At 37.8% G+C, this 15,152-nt stretch overlaps 1 protein-coding gene across 1 annotated transcript; it reads right to left on the bottom strand.

The window, feature by feature from the left end:
- Nucleotides 1–488: 488 nt before the first annotated feature.
- On the bottom strand, nt 489–15,152 carry si:ch211-15j1.5. The gene is made up of 7 exons (XM_009295700.5): nt 14,999–15,152; nt 13,207–13,380; nt 9,873–11,780; nt 9,577–9,750; nt 7,507–7,680; nt 1,669–1,715; nt 489–1,572 (listed from the first exon to the last, which is right to left on the bottom strand). Exons 2-7 carry the CDS (start codon nt 13,353–13,355, stop codon nt 1,043–1,045), a joined length of 2,982 nt encoding a protein of 993 aa, XP_009293975.2. The 5' UTR covers nt 13,356–13,380; nt 14,999–15,152; the 3' UTR covers nt 489–1,042.

Here is a 15,152-nt window from a genome sequence, read left to right as displayed (position 1 = left end):
GAGAGGGGAGTTTGAGCTCGGGTAGATCTCGAGAACCCCCCTCCCTCCTGCTGCGTGAGGGTTGCTGACAGAATTAAATCAAATTTGGTGCTAATTTGGATTAGTCAATGTACTTAAGTGTCATGTTTTTGGGAGTGTGGGAGGAAACCGGAGGACCCGGGGAAAACCCACGCAAGCACGGGGAGAACATGAACTCCACACGAAAATGCTGACCGTTTGGGTAGATGCCCGAACTGGAGGCATTTTGCTGTGAGGCTGCAGTGCTAGCCACTGGGCCACCTTGCTGCCCTGTAGACAAAGGAGGAGGCGAAGGGGTGGAAGGGGGGATTCTTCAAGACAAAGATGACTAAAGGTAAGGTGTTTGGTTATTTATACTTGGTTAGGAGTAGTCTGATTGGTGGTTCGTACATTAGCTTGACTCGGAGTCAGCCGTGTCAGTCATAAGCACGTGATCCTCTCGAAATTAGTTTATGAATAAACTTCACATAGTTTCCTCAAGTTCTGTTTATTGGAGAAATTTTTTTTTAAACACAACACAAACACACACACACACACATATATATTTATATAAGATTATAGTCTACTCAGAGTTTGTTGTAACAGGTTACCAACATTGACATTATACATTAAGAAACTAATAGAAAAGGTATCCAGACATCTGTCAATATAGTACAAGTTGGTTAGCAGTATGCAATTCAAATACAGTACTAATTTGAATTACATTTAGCAGATACTGGCAAATATTGTTGGTCATCCGCATATTCCATGCATGCAGAAATGTGCATACTATGAAATAGTGAGTAGTGTGATATTATTGAATTTCAAACACAGCCTAGGAGAAGGTAACCCTGCAATAAGGACAGGAGCACTCCTGACAACAATGACCTTCTTTCATTGTTTCTTCTTCCTCAAGTACTCTCAAATATATTCACATTACTACACTGATTTGGTCTATACTACTTTAACATACTTTACCCTACAAAACAGCTGGAGATTGAAGACATATGTTTGTGACATCTCAGATATTTCTCACATCAGGCTTCTAAATGTTGCACAAAGACAGTGAGGAATCAAACACTCTGAATCCAGCATAGAGGGGTTCAGTGAATGTGGTGTTGAATGTGTGTAAGTGTGTGAGTGTGTGTGTGTCAGAGACACTGTAGAAGGACAGAGAGCCAGACTCAGTGTCCAGATACACTCCTACTCTATTAGACAGAGGTGAAGGGGCTGGTATGATTTGGCTCTTATTATTGTGCCAGACATTGAACCCATTGCCAGTGTAGAAGAGACTCCAGGACTTTTCACTGTATCCAAACCAACAGTCACTTCCTGCTTTCCTCCGAATTCCTTTATAGGCCACGGCTATATCAGTGCCCTCACCACTCCATTCAACCTCCCAGTAACAGCGTCCAGTCAGAGTCTCTTTACACAGAACCTGCTCTTGGTGCACAAATTTCTCAGGATAATCAGTATATTGCTGAGGGTCTTTGACATGTGTCACCTTTCTTTTATCCTCAGACAGGATGAGTTGATTGTGTGCTGTGTTTGGATCCAGTGTCAGAAAACATGCATCTGAACACAAGAAGAGAGATGAAAACTCTACAAAGGACAGTTTCTGTGAGAGTGTGAACAGAGTGTGAGAGTGTGTGTAAGACAGAAAAGACCTACATTTTCTCAGTCCTGGTGTGATTCTGAAATGGCCTCCATGATCCCAACTAGAAGAGATAAATATAAAACATAAATGATGAAAGATTGACTATTAAATATGTAAATATGTAAATATGTAACCAAATATGTAAATATACAATATGTATATGTATATTTAAAAAAAGGCAATTAGAAATAAAAAATGCAGAAACTAAACACAGATTTACATATTACATAGAAAAAACACCATTACTTAGTTTAATGAAACAGTAGACTGAAGAAAAGGTGGCAGTTAACCCAAACAAAGTGTTATCCTGCTGGAAGTAGCCATCAGAAGATGGAGACACTGTGCTCATAAAGGGATGGACATGGTCAGCAGCAATACTCAGGTAGGCTGTGGCGTTGATGCTCAATTGGTACTAATGGACCCAAAGAAAATCTCCCCCACACCATTACACCACCACCACCAGCCTGAACCGCTGATACAAGGCAGGATGATCCATGCTTTCATGTTGTTGAGGCCAAATTGTGAGCCGAGCATCCGAATGTGTCAGCAGAAATGGAGACTCATCAGAGCAGCAACGTTTCTCCAATCTTCTATTGTCCAGTTTTGGTGAGTCTGTGTGAATTGTAGCCTCAGTTTCCTGTTCTTAGCTGACAGGAGCGGCACCCGGTGTGCTCTTCTGCTGCTGTAGCCCATCCGCCTCAAGGTTGGACGTGTTGTGTGTTCAGAGATGCTCTTCTGCAGAGCTCGGTTGTAACGAGTGCTTATTTGAGTTACTGTTGCCTTTCTATCAGCTGGAACCAGTCTGGCCATTCTCCTCTGACCTCACCAACAAGGCATTTGCGTCCATAGAACTGCCGCTCACTGGATATTTCCTCTTTGTCGGAGCATTCTCTGTAAAGCCTAGAGATGGTTGTGCGTGAAAATCCCAGTAGATCAGCAGTTTCTGAAATACTCAGAGCAGCCCGTCTGGCAGCAACAACCATGCCACGTTCAAAGTCTCTTAAATCCCTTTTCTTTCCTATTCTGATGCTCGCTTTAAACTGCAGCAGATCATCTTGACCATGTCTACATGCCTAAATGCCTTAAGTTGCTGCCATGTGATTAGCTGATCAGACATTTGCATTAACAAACATTTGGACAGGTGTACCTAATAAAGTGGTAGGTGCCACGTTGCTAAAAACACTTTTTGAAGCAATGTCTCGATGATAAGGTCATTGTGTAAATTGTCATTGGTCATCACTACTGGCAATTACACAGTGACGTCACTGAGTTTTCAGCATGTCTGTGCATTCATTCTGTGCAAAGCTAGATGGACCTAATTCTCAGGTCTGCTGTAAATGTTGCTCACCCAATCACTGTCCATATCCCCTGCATCGGTGTTTGCAAATCAGCTATTTTTACACATGTAACAATAATCCCCTTTTTACACAAACCATTCCCTCTTTCACCCCAGGTGAAAAAAATATATAATTAAATGCATTTAAAATACACTTAAATAACCGCAAATACATTTTTAGTACATTGTTATGTTTTTGTGTTAAATAAAAGTTTGATGATTTTACACTATAAATATACTAATTAAAAGTATGTTTATACTTCAGTAGGACTTTAGTACACTTGACAAAAGTATACCAAATACCAGTAATACTTAAATAATTTTTAGTGTACTACAATAAAGTACACTACAGAAAAAAAACATCCAAAAGACTTTTATTAGTGTTTTTCAAAAGTGTACTTTAAATGCTTTAAACATAAGTTGATTTTTAGTACACTGTTTACATACTAATCCTAAGTTTAAAATAAGTTAATATATAAAAAATCTATTAGTAATGTATTGTAGTAGAAGTACATTTTCCCAAAAGTTGTACTTAAGTACACTTAATGTGAATGCAATATTATCACTAAAACTTAAATTTATTTTGAGTGTGGTAATTTAAGTTTACATTAAATTGACTTTATTAAAAATCTATTAGTAATGTATTGTAGTAGAAGAACATTTACCCAAAATGTCTTTACTTTTCATACATGTGCTGTAATGTTGCATCTTATTTATATTTTTGTGTTCTCAGTTTTTGCTAAGTTTTTGTTCCCTCCCATAAGGTATTTTTGGCTTGTGGTTTATTGCACAAAGAGATTAAAGTGTTTTGATGAAGCACAGATGCTGTTTTCTTTGTACACACAGTATCCCAGGTGAAAAAAAAGTGTGCTAAAATGCACTTTATTTAAGTATACTTAGTACACTTTTCAGTAATGTACTAAAAGTGCTCTATTTTCGCACACTAATTTTGTACTTAATGTACTAAAAGATAGTAGTAAGTATATGTTAAGATAAGCTTAATACCATCTAAGTGTACTCAACTGCTATTATGAGACATCCTGAAATTGAACTAAAATGTGCTTTTAACATACTAAACATTTAATTAAAGAATATATTTTGAAGGGATACTGTGTGTAAAAAAAAATAAAAATCTGTGCTTCATCAAAACACTTTAATCTTTTAGTGCAATAAACCACAAGTCCAAAAATACCTTATGGGAGGGAACAAAAACTGAGAACACAAGAATATAAATAAGATGCAACATTACAGCACATATATGAAATGTAAAGACATTTTGGGAAAATTTTCTTCTACTACAATGCATTATTGATTGTAGTATGATATTGATATGATTTTTAATAAAGTCAATTTAATGTAAACTTAAACTCAAAATCTTCTTAAGTGTTAGTGATAAAAATGCATAATAGCATAATAGCAGTTGAGTACACTTAGATGGTATTAAGTTTATCTTAACATATACTTAATACCATCTTTTAGTACATTAAGTACAAAATTAGTGTGCGAAAATAGAGCACTTTTAGTACATTACTGAAAAGTGTACTAAGTATACTTAAATAAAGTGCATTTTAGTGCACTTTTTTTTTTCTTTTACCTGGGACCACTTTACACTCTCACCTAAACAAAGCTGGATACACTCACCTTTTAGACTTTTTTTCAAACTAAAGGTGTAAAAACACCCTGCTGAGTCGGGGGTTTCATGACCCTTTAAAATATGGCGAGTATCAAAAAGGATAAATGATATCCAATAGACTTAATGAAAATCCAATAGACTGATGGAGAATATATTTTTGTTACTGGTCTGAGGGGTACAATAAGGGAGGGTATGAACATTGCCAGAAGCCAGTGGAGTACGAGTATGATGATGATGGAGACTGGTTTACCAATGACAGAACTTTCATGGCTCACTCCAAAGGGCCGCTAACCTGTGTGGTGGTGGATAATGGGGTGCTGAACACTGAGGATGGTTGTGTGGAATTTAAAGTTAAGATTAGTACCTACAATGTCATCTCTAGAATTCAATGATCTTTCCTCTGGGCCGTAAACGTTCCACAGCGACAACAGCTCAGAATCTTTACTGTGCAGGCAATTCCATCATACAGTACAGTATCTTACAGTATCTTCCTTATTACAGTTTGGGAAGAGGGGGATCCTCCATTGGATAAAATCAGTCATCAAAGGAGGAGCAGGTGAGTGGTATGGGTTGAGGAGTAAAATTTGAAATATAGAATTATTTATGTAGTGGTGATGGAGTTGGGGGGCTAATGAAGCTCAACTTCCTACAGGGATGTGCAGCCAGATGTCCATGGTGGAGAGTTAAACTTTATGTTCTGGTTAGAAGACAAGAGTGGAGGTTCTCCAGCTATCATAGTGATGTCTTGCTTCTCATGCTATCCACCAAACATTTTGGTGGGCAGTGTTCCAGAACCTCTCAGTCACCTGGAACCAATGAGTCATAGATGGAAACTCTGATGGTTTTCCTGATCTTCCCAAGGAGGTTGGTAGCCAATAAAGCAATAGATGATTGTTAGATCCATAAACGGTTGACAGACGGAGTTCTGTATGTACTCAGCCCATGTGGTGTAGTGATTCCAGGAATCTCACAGATTTTTCTTTCAGTTTGGCAATTGTTTTGGAAATTGTATTCAAAAGACAGGCTGATAGTCACACCTTGGATTGAGAAAAAAAGATCTAGATGAATTGAGGACTTTGTCAGAAACCTTACCCTCTGATATACCAAACTTAGGCAATATGTGTTGGAACAAATATGTTCAGTCTTCAATGCAGGCCTTTAGGGGTCCGAGTAAAAAGACTTTTAAAAAATCGATAGATTGCAACTAGGATGCAAGTGAATCCATTGGAGAAACGCAGAACTATCACAAAGTCCAATCCTACATGTGACCAAGGAAACTGAGAAGTAGAAAGAAATAGCATTTTTAATGAAGGTAGATGTTGAGGTATACTCTCACTCTTGTGTTACAACCCCAAAGATTTGATTGGTCCAAGGGTGACCAGTGACCATGGCAGCGTGGATGGAGTGCATGAGGTTAAGGCAAATTCATTTGTGCATGTAGGTGAGGTTGGGAGAATATTCAATTAGAAAGACAATTCTGGTTGATATATCAACACAGCTTTCTTAGGAGGTTCTAAAGGCCACGGTAATTAGGTTTCTTTTACAGTTGTTGTACAGTGATCACTTCTACCTTCCTCTCATGAATGCAGATACCCTTGGAGCTTATGTTATAGACATGGAATAGAATGGCAATTTGGCAAAAAAGGCCCTGTCCATTTTGCAGACAAAGAAGAAACTGGAAGCAGCAGGGGATAAAATGTAAAGATATAAACCTGCTAGAGTGGGTTAATATATAATATCATATACTCCTTGATGTACTCCTCCATTGCATCAGCTCTGAAACGGACAGAAAGTAAACCTCTGAGCCTTGGTTCACTAAGAAGCAGGTCTATAGCACATTCCCATGGTCCATGAGGTTGTAATTGAAAGCTTTGTTTCAGGCCGAAGACATCATGGGCATAGCAGCTGGGATTTCCATGGACTGCTTACCAATAGGGCTCTCAATTGATGTGGATTAGACATGGAACAATGAAGTGGCTGTGGTGCAAAGTGGTAGGAAAGGGAAACATCAGGAAAAGCAGTCTTTCTAGACATTCAGATTTCCTCCCAGTGGTGGAGTTATCTTCAGTGTAGAACTGACAGTCCTAAAGCTAGGTTAGGAACACACAATACTTTTCCTTGACGAGTGGAATTTTTTTTCCCTTTTTTTGAAACAGTGATGCTTGCAGAGGTCTTTGGAAAAATATTTGCTGCCCGAGTTAAGAAGGGCATAAACTGTAACAAAGCGATATGGATTAATAAGCTGCACAATAATAGTGGGATGATGCAATTTTGCAGTAGAGTATGAAACTACTCTCACCAAAGGACATGAAGGACAGATAGGGGAACATCTAGGTGACATGCCTTTTTTGACTACAATATAACCATAATCCTTGGATCAGCTGACAATGATGCTCAGTCCAGAGAAGAATGGAGTGGTGAACCTGTATGGGCTCGCCATGGTATAAAGAGCTTTCCACATATCCCTTAATTTATTTAGTGATATGGATAGAAAGTTGGTGTCATCATAGGCTGAGTGATGTAGTCAGAGATAGCCTTCAAGTCCTAGATGTACAAAATGGATGAAATTCAAGAACATAACCCTGAATGGATTTCTTGCCTTAGTACAGATGATACAATTGTCACAAATAGATGAAAACCCAGATGTTCTGCCAAAACCCAATGAAATTGAATGATGAAGGCATAGAGGGACTAAATGACAAGACACATTTTCCAGACAAAGTGTTTCAGTGCATTACAGCACTCAACCTGTAAGCAGAGACAACATGCAATGCAGAGAAAAGCAATATTTGACCTCTTGGTGGGAAAGCGATGCAGCTGCTTATCTAGGGTGAGTGAGCATTGGACATTTCTAGTATAATATCTCATGACTGCAACACATACTTGAGTTTCTGCCGTGTGTAGTGTGGATCCTCCAGTGTGTGTTGGAGCAGCTGGACTCCTGATTGTCCTGGGTGATTGTAGCTCAGATTCAGCTCTCTCAGGTGTGAGGGGTTTGAACTCAGAGCTGAAGATAGAAAACCACAGCCTTCCTCTGTCACCATACAGCCAGACAACCTGCAGACACACATATTGAAAATTGTATGTTTAATGAGCCAGATAACTTGAACATCTACTAATGTCTAAAAAATAGTGTCTCTTGGTGTCTACATTTCCAGTGAACACCACTAATTTCCATTAGCTAAACTGTATTCATACATAAATTTAGGTTAACTATATTGAGTCTTGGCTAGACTATGCTCATTGAGCCTATACTTGGTAAGTATCTTCTCTAACAACCGAGAGATATTCTTCCATTTTTTTATTTTATTGATAGAATAAAACATATGAAAGTATGAAAGAATTTTAATTTATTTTGCACTTTAGTTTCTTTCTCCAAATGTTCCAGCTATACAATTTAAGGTTGTTGGTATGAATACTTATTTTGATGTTGTAAAAGCAGCGGTTCTGCTCTGATATCCATTTTTACATTTACATTTACATTTAGTCATTTAGCAGACGCTTTTATTCAAAGCGACTTATAAATGAGGACAAGGATGCAATTTACACAACTATAAGAGCAACAATGAACAAGTGCTGTAGGCAAGTTTCAGGTCTGTATAGTCTAAGAAGGAAAGTATTAGTAGTATTAGTATTTATTTTTTATTTTTTTTTGGGGTACAGATTTTTTAAAATAAACATCGTAAACATAGTAAACATTTTTGATGTTTATACACCTTAGAAATAGTCATTTTTCATTTTAAAATATTCATCAGGTTTGATTTTGCATGCATAGCAAGGCATTTGTGAAGTGTTTTGACAATTCAAAGCCACCATAAAAGCGAAGCCAAAATCCAGAATACTGTCAGACTTTGTCCTGTAGTACAGAGCACTTTTTTTTGTTATCGTTATGATAGACAAGATTGTAGCAGACACACACACAACAGCCAATTTTGTCAACCCAACTTACTTATACAGTATGTGTTTGGACTGTGGGGAAAACCGGAACACCCAATATGCAAACTCCACACAGAAATACCAAATGGCCCAGCTGGGACTTGAACCACCAACCTTCTTGCTGTGAGGCGGCAGTGCTAACCACTAAGCCATCGTGCCACTCGAATTTAAGGGGTTTTATTGTTAACATTTTTACACTTGAGACCAGATTGACAAATGCATCCGAATACTAGTGTCAACAGGGCCTGATTTGTTTTACTAGAATGCAATCAAAACTGGGAATCAAAATTGGAATCGACATTGATAACAAGATAACATTTTAATGATGCCCAATCCTATTTAATACCTCTTGGATATACTAAATGACCAAGCTATTGAATCAATGGATTTTTTTATTCCCTGATGGCATGGGCATAATCATAGATGCCAATGTCAAGATTCATGTGGCTCAAGTTGTGAAAGACAGCTTAAAGATGGTTTAAGGAGCAATTAGACATACTTTTTTACTATTTAATTATTAGACATACAATGGATTGGCCACCACAAAGTCCTTAACCTTATTGAGAATCTTTAGAATGTGCTGGAGTACATGTTGTACAGTGGCCCATCTCTCCCATCAAAAAAAAAAAAAAAAAGGTTATAGCAAAAAATATATGAAACTCGGGATGTGGATAAATGTTGTGACACTTAAAAATCATATTAAAACGATGCTATGAGGAATGCATGCCATAATCAATGCTGAAGGCGGTGTGTGACATTTTTAATTGCTTTAACTTGTTAAACTTCTAGGTCATTCAATTTGAATTAATGGCATTTGTGATAATTTTGGTTTAAATCCTTAAAAATATGTTTGCCGTTAAATATCCAAACTTAAAAATACAAAGTACTGATCAAAAAATAAGTTGTATCAAATATCAATTCTAACATGCCGCAGTATCTCTAGATGACAGTTTGATTATCTAAAGATCAACATTATGTCCACCTGACTGTACATTTTCCTTCACATGTTCTTATTACCTCAGTATCTCCAGCTGACAGTTTGGACTCTTCAGTCCATCAGAGAGCAGCTTCACTCCTGAATCCTGCAGGTCATTGTTACTCAGGTCCAGCTCTCTCAGGACACAGTTTGAGGATTGAAGAACTGACGACACAATTCCACAATCCTGAGCAGAGAGATTACAGCCAGCAAGACTGGAAGAAGAGGAGAACAAATGAAAATAAAATTTTACCAAAAATAAACACAAGATCTATTTATACGAAAGAATTTCCATTCAGAAAAGTTTCTTCACTGTAACACTGGATTCGACACTCACAGAGCTCTTGTGCAGTTGCTGACGGCTGGTATCAGTCTTCTCCTGCCCTCATCTGATGTGTTGTATTTCTGGAGCTCCAGCTCATCCAGCACCTCCTCTGACATCTGAAGCATGTAGGCGATTGTTGAGCAGTGAGCAGGAGAGAGTTTCTTCTCTGACTGTTTGTCTGATTTCACAAACTCCTGAATCTCTCTGAACAGAGTCTGATCTTTCACTTCCAGCAGACAGAGGAACAGATTGATGGATCTTTCAGTGGAGAGTCCATGTCCATCTCTGATCTTCTCTTTAATGTACTGTGTGCTTCTCCTGATGCTCTCTGAGCTCTTCTCTGTGTGTGTCAGTAGATCCTGGAAGAGTCTCTGATTGGACTCCAGTGAGACGCCCAGCAGGAACCGCAGGAACAGATCCAGATGACCATTCTCACTCTCAATGGCTTTATCTACTGCACCTTTAATCAGGTTTTCTACTGAGGCAAAATTCCTCAGTCCATCCATAGTTGTGTTCACATGGTAGTAAAACACATGGAAAGCAGCGAGGAACTCCTGAACGCTCAGATGGATGAAGCTGTAGACTTTCCTCTGCTGAATCACAGATTCCTCCTTAAAGATCTCAGTGCAAATCCCAGAATACACTGAGGCGTCAGAGACGTCTACGCCGCTCTCAATCAGGTCCTCCTCATAGAACATCACATTGCCCTTCATCAGCTGTCTGAAAGCCACTTCAGCAAGTTTGACAATCACTTCTCTGTTGGACTGCAGGAGTTTCTCTGGATCTCTCTCTTCATACTTCTGATTCCTCATGTTGATCTGAATCAGCAGGAAGTGGATGTACATTTCAGTCAGAGTTTGAGGGATTTCTGCACTCAGATCTTCTTCCAGGAGCTTCTGAAGCACAGTGGATGAGATCCAGCAGAAGACGGGTATGTGGCACATGATGTGGAGGCTTCTTGCTCTTCTGATGTGTGAGATGATTCTGCTGGCTCGATGCTGCTCACTGATTCTCTTCCTGAAATATTCCTCCTTCTGAGGCTCAGTGAATCCCTGAATTTCTGTCAGACGCTTGATGTATTTGGAGGGGATCTGATTGGCTGCTGCTGGTCTGGAGGTGATCCAGATGAGAGCAGAGGGAAGCAGCTCTCCTTTCATCAGCTTTGACATCAACACAGCCACTGATGAAGTCTCAGTCACATCACAAACTTTCTGAGCGTCTGAAAACATCAGTGTGATTCTGCTTTCATCCAGACCATCAAAGATGAACACAACTTTACACTCCTCATAAATCTTGGGCTCCAGATCTTCAAGTTCAGGATGAAAGTCCAGCAGAAGTCTGTGAAGACTGTACTGATGATCTCTGATCAAGTTCAGCTCTCGAAATGGAAGCACAAACATGAAATCTACATCCTGATTGGCTTTTCCCTCGGCCCAGTCCAGAATGAACTTCTGCACAGAGACGGTTTTTCCGATTCCAGCGATGCCTTTAGTAAGAACAGTCTTGATTTGCTCTTTCTCCTCTTTAAAGATGTCATTGCAGTAGATTGGAGTGTGTTGGGAGTGTTTTGTTCTGGCTGTTTTCTCCATCTGTAAAACCTCATGTTCTTCATTCACTCCTTCACTCTCTCCCTCTAGGATGTACAGCTGGGTGTAGATCCGGTTCAGGTGGGTTCCAGTCTCATCTAGTTTGAGTCCCTCAAATAATCTCTCATATTTGTTTTTCATGCTGGTTTTGTGCTGGTCTTTAATTCGGTGTAATTTCTCATAATCTGGTTTGTCCAATGCATCACTCAGCACTGAGTCAAATGTCACTGGTTCATCACTGAAGTTTTCAGGTTGCCCGATGGATCTGTTACTCGTCATTGACAGAACGCTGAACTCTGGAGACGCTGATCTTTGATTTATTGTCTTGCTAATGCTGACAGAATTAAAAGATATTTTTTACACAGTCTGACCGCAAAAATCTTCAATCCTCTAAAAATTTACATTTATTTATTAACAAATAATGAACAGAGCAAAATCAAGTGATAAGTGCTGAAATACCAAGCTAAAATAGTAATGTACATGCTAGAACCGAAATGAATTCAAGCATTGGTTGACGGATTGCAGAGATAAATACAGATATTTGTTATTAATATTATTAAAGAGACAATAGCTACATTACAGTTCTTCCAATTGTTTACACACATTTTCTAAGAGCAGGTCTCGTATTGTCAGAACTCTACACACAAATCACAAAACACACACATTGGGCGAAACTTTTCAATTCTTCTGCAAAATGAAACTCAACGTTCAAAACAATGTGATTTCTTCTCAAAATACTCTTTTGTTTTCAAATGACACACACAAACCATCACATCAATAGACATTCATAAGATCAGTTTAACACTGATTTGCTTAATGTAAAACACTATGACCACTTCTTCTCCATTAATCATTATGACTTTCTGTAAGCCTTTTTTTGTTCAATGTTACACTTTACTAGACAGTAGGCCTACAGAAGTGCACTGTAAAATATTTTAGAGTATTGTTTTTATACAAAACAAACAAATATCAAATATATTTTACTGTATTTTCCTCACAAATACAGTGTACACAGTGTTCATCCCAACCAACACAAAGTTGCAGATAACGTGGTCTACATAACATCAACAGAAGTATTTAAAATACAGTCACAGTAAAAAAAAAACAGCTATACTGCATCCTCTTTTTTGTTTTGGTCGGGCCAAGCAGTGGGGGAAATGTCACCGTGCATGGCGAACCCAGCCACGAAAAGCATCAACTGCTATAGCTTGGAGAAGGAGTATATGTGTGTGTGGATTTCGGTCATACACTTTCCATCTCCAGGCAGAAAAACAATTCCTCAAAAGGTTTGAGGAATGGAGAATATGAAGGGGGAGATACACAACTAAAAACATGGGTGGGCAGTAAACTAGTTGTGAACCAGATGAGCTCTGATTTCTAAATTGCAATTCTGTGTGACAGATGTTTACCTATGTGATGAGTTAGTATGTAAAGTAGGACAACTGACTTTACAATTGTGAATGAAAGTGCGTTCCTTGCGAAAACAAAAGATTTTTTGCATGAACATTGTGCAAAATGCATAGAATTGTGTGTAGTGTTTTGAAAAATAGTGTGTTTTTAACCTGCAATTTGAGTGTAAAGCAGGAATTGTGCTTGTAGTTTAGCAGAGCAGAATTGGTTCAGGGGGTTGGTGCATCAGTTACATGTTGTAGTCATTGTGTCTGAAGTGCAAGTAATTGTGTGTAAACAATTGGGAAAAAACTGTAATTGAAATTTGTTGTCTTTTTACTCTTTGGAAAAAAAATTGACCAGTGTCTTACCTGAGGTCAGAGGTCACTGATGCATCGCTGAAGTCAGGAAGATTTTTTTTCATGGACTGATCACTCTTCACAGACACACAGCTTGATCCGGGAGATGCAGAACTTATTTCAGAGGCAGCATCCTCATCTTCTCTCTTCCTTTTACTCATTTTAATGTTCACCTTCTTTCATTTACTGAAAAAGTATTGAGGTGGTAATTTAAGACATTTTGTGTGGAAACACAAGATTTCCTTAGTCAATGTGAACAACAGCAAAGAAATATTCATTCATTAATTTTGCTTTGACTTAGTCTCTATTTCAGAGGTCGCCACAGCGGATGCCCTTCCAGCTACAATCCACACCCCATATACACTCATTCACAAACTCATACACTACAGTCAATGTAGTTGATCAGTTCGCCTATAGCGCATGTGTTTGGACTGTGGGGGAAACCGGAGCACCCGGAGGAAACCCACACCAACATGGGGAGAACGTGCAAACTCCACAAAGAAAGCCATATGACTCGAACCAGCGTCCTTCTTGCTGTGACGAGACAGTGCAAACCACTGATCCACCGTGTCACCCAAAGAAATATAGGTAATATATTTTTTAATTATATATTTAAAACTTTGATGATAATAGTTGTATTTTAAACACATTTGTTGCTGAAATGGTTGTTTGTTTGAGTTTTTTTTATTCACGCCTTTTACTTTAACTCTTAGGTTTATCCACAAACAGCTGAACGTCTATCCACAAATCATTAAAAATAAATATCATATGTTTTACATTTTCATTATATAAGGAGCTGTTCATTCATAACAACTTTGTTTGGTCATGGTAAACATTAATAATGGCTACCAATAATATAAAAAAAGAACAAAAACAAACAGGGTCACATGCCAAACCTCAGAGACAAATCCACAGTAAAATACATGCATAATAATGAATGGTGAAGACATCATAGAAGAGAGCTCATCATCCTTATTATTATTAGAACTAATAAAACGTGATTAAAAACTAAATGACACTAACAAAATAATCATTAAATTGGTGCAACAACATTATAAAGAGACATATAGTTCTCTTTTTCCGTTTAACAGAAAATACATTTTATATATTTACAATGTTAGAGCTAAAGTTCACAAGTCTATAATGTGTGAAAAATTATACATGAAAATTGTAGTTTATATATATATATATATATATATATATATATATATATATATATATATATATATATATATATATATATATATATAATTACACGTTTTAAATTGCTTATTGGAGTTAAAACTGGTCATTTGAATCCATTTTAACATTGACTTTGCACTTTGTTAATGAAGAATTCATGTTAAGCCCCAATCTCGTTTGGAATAGGAAAACATTAAATCACAACAGATTCATTAAACTCGCTATGATGTGTTCTTACACATACAAAATAGTGATATTATTTTGATTGTGCTCCTTCATATATATCATCTTAAATGCGTTCCAATTCACGATTCTTACCATGAAACCTTCCTAGTTTTGTGTGCATTACATACCTTGGAAATGTCTAGTACTCTATAGTATAATACGCTAGAAGTATTTCATTATGCTTCAAATATAAAACTAAGAGAGCGGCATAAAAAAACTAGAATACATAAGCCTGACGACGAACGTCAACACTTCCGCATTATTGGTTTAGTAGCGTTGCGTAGTAACTCAGCGTATGATCCGCGTTTTAACTCGGATAATCCCACGTAAAACAATAACAGCAACATCACATTTTTACATGGCGTAGTTACATGAAGAATATGCTATTTGAACTTACCACAAAATGTATGTACGTTCAGGTTAATTGAGGATACATGCGTACATATGCTGCGATCTTTTCACTTTCAGTTCTACCTGGTGTAAGGTGTGCCTTATTTATATTTCTAACAGGATATGCAAAATGAAACCTAGCCTGTGCTGCCTCTAGTGGT

The sequence above is a fragment of the Danio rerio genome, chromosome 1, assembly GCF_049306965.1.
Source record: "Danio rerio strain Tuebingen ecotype United States chromosome 1, GRCz12tu, whole genome shotgun sequence".
In the NCBI taxonomy this organism is placed as follows: Eukaryota; Metazoa; Chordata; class Actinopteri; order Cypriniformes; family Danionidae; genus Danio; species Danio rerio.
This window is presented reverse-complemented; position numbering and strand designations above follow the sequence as displayed.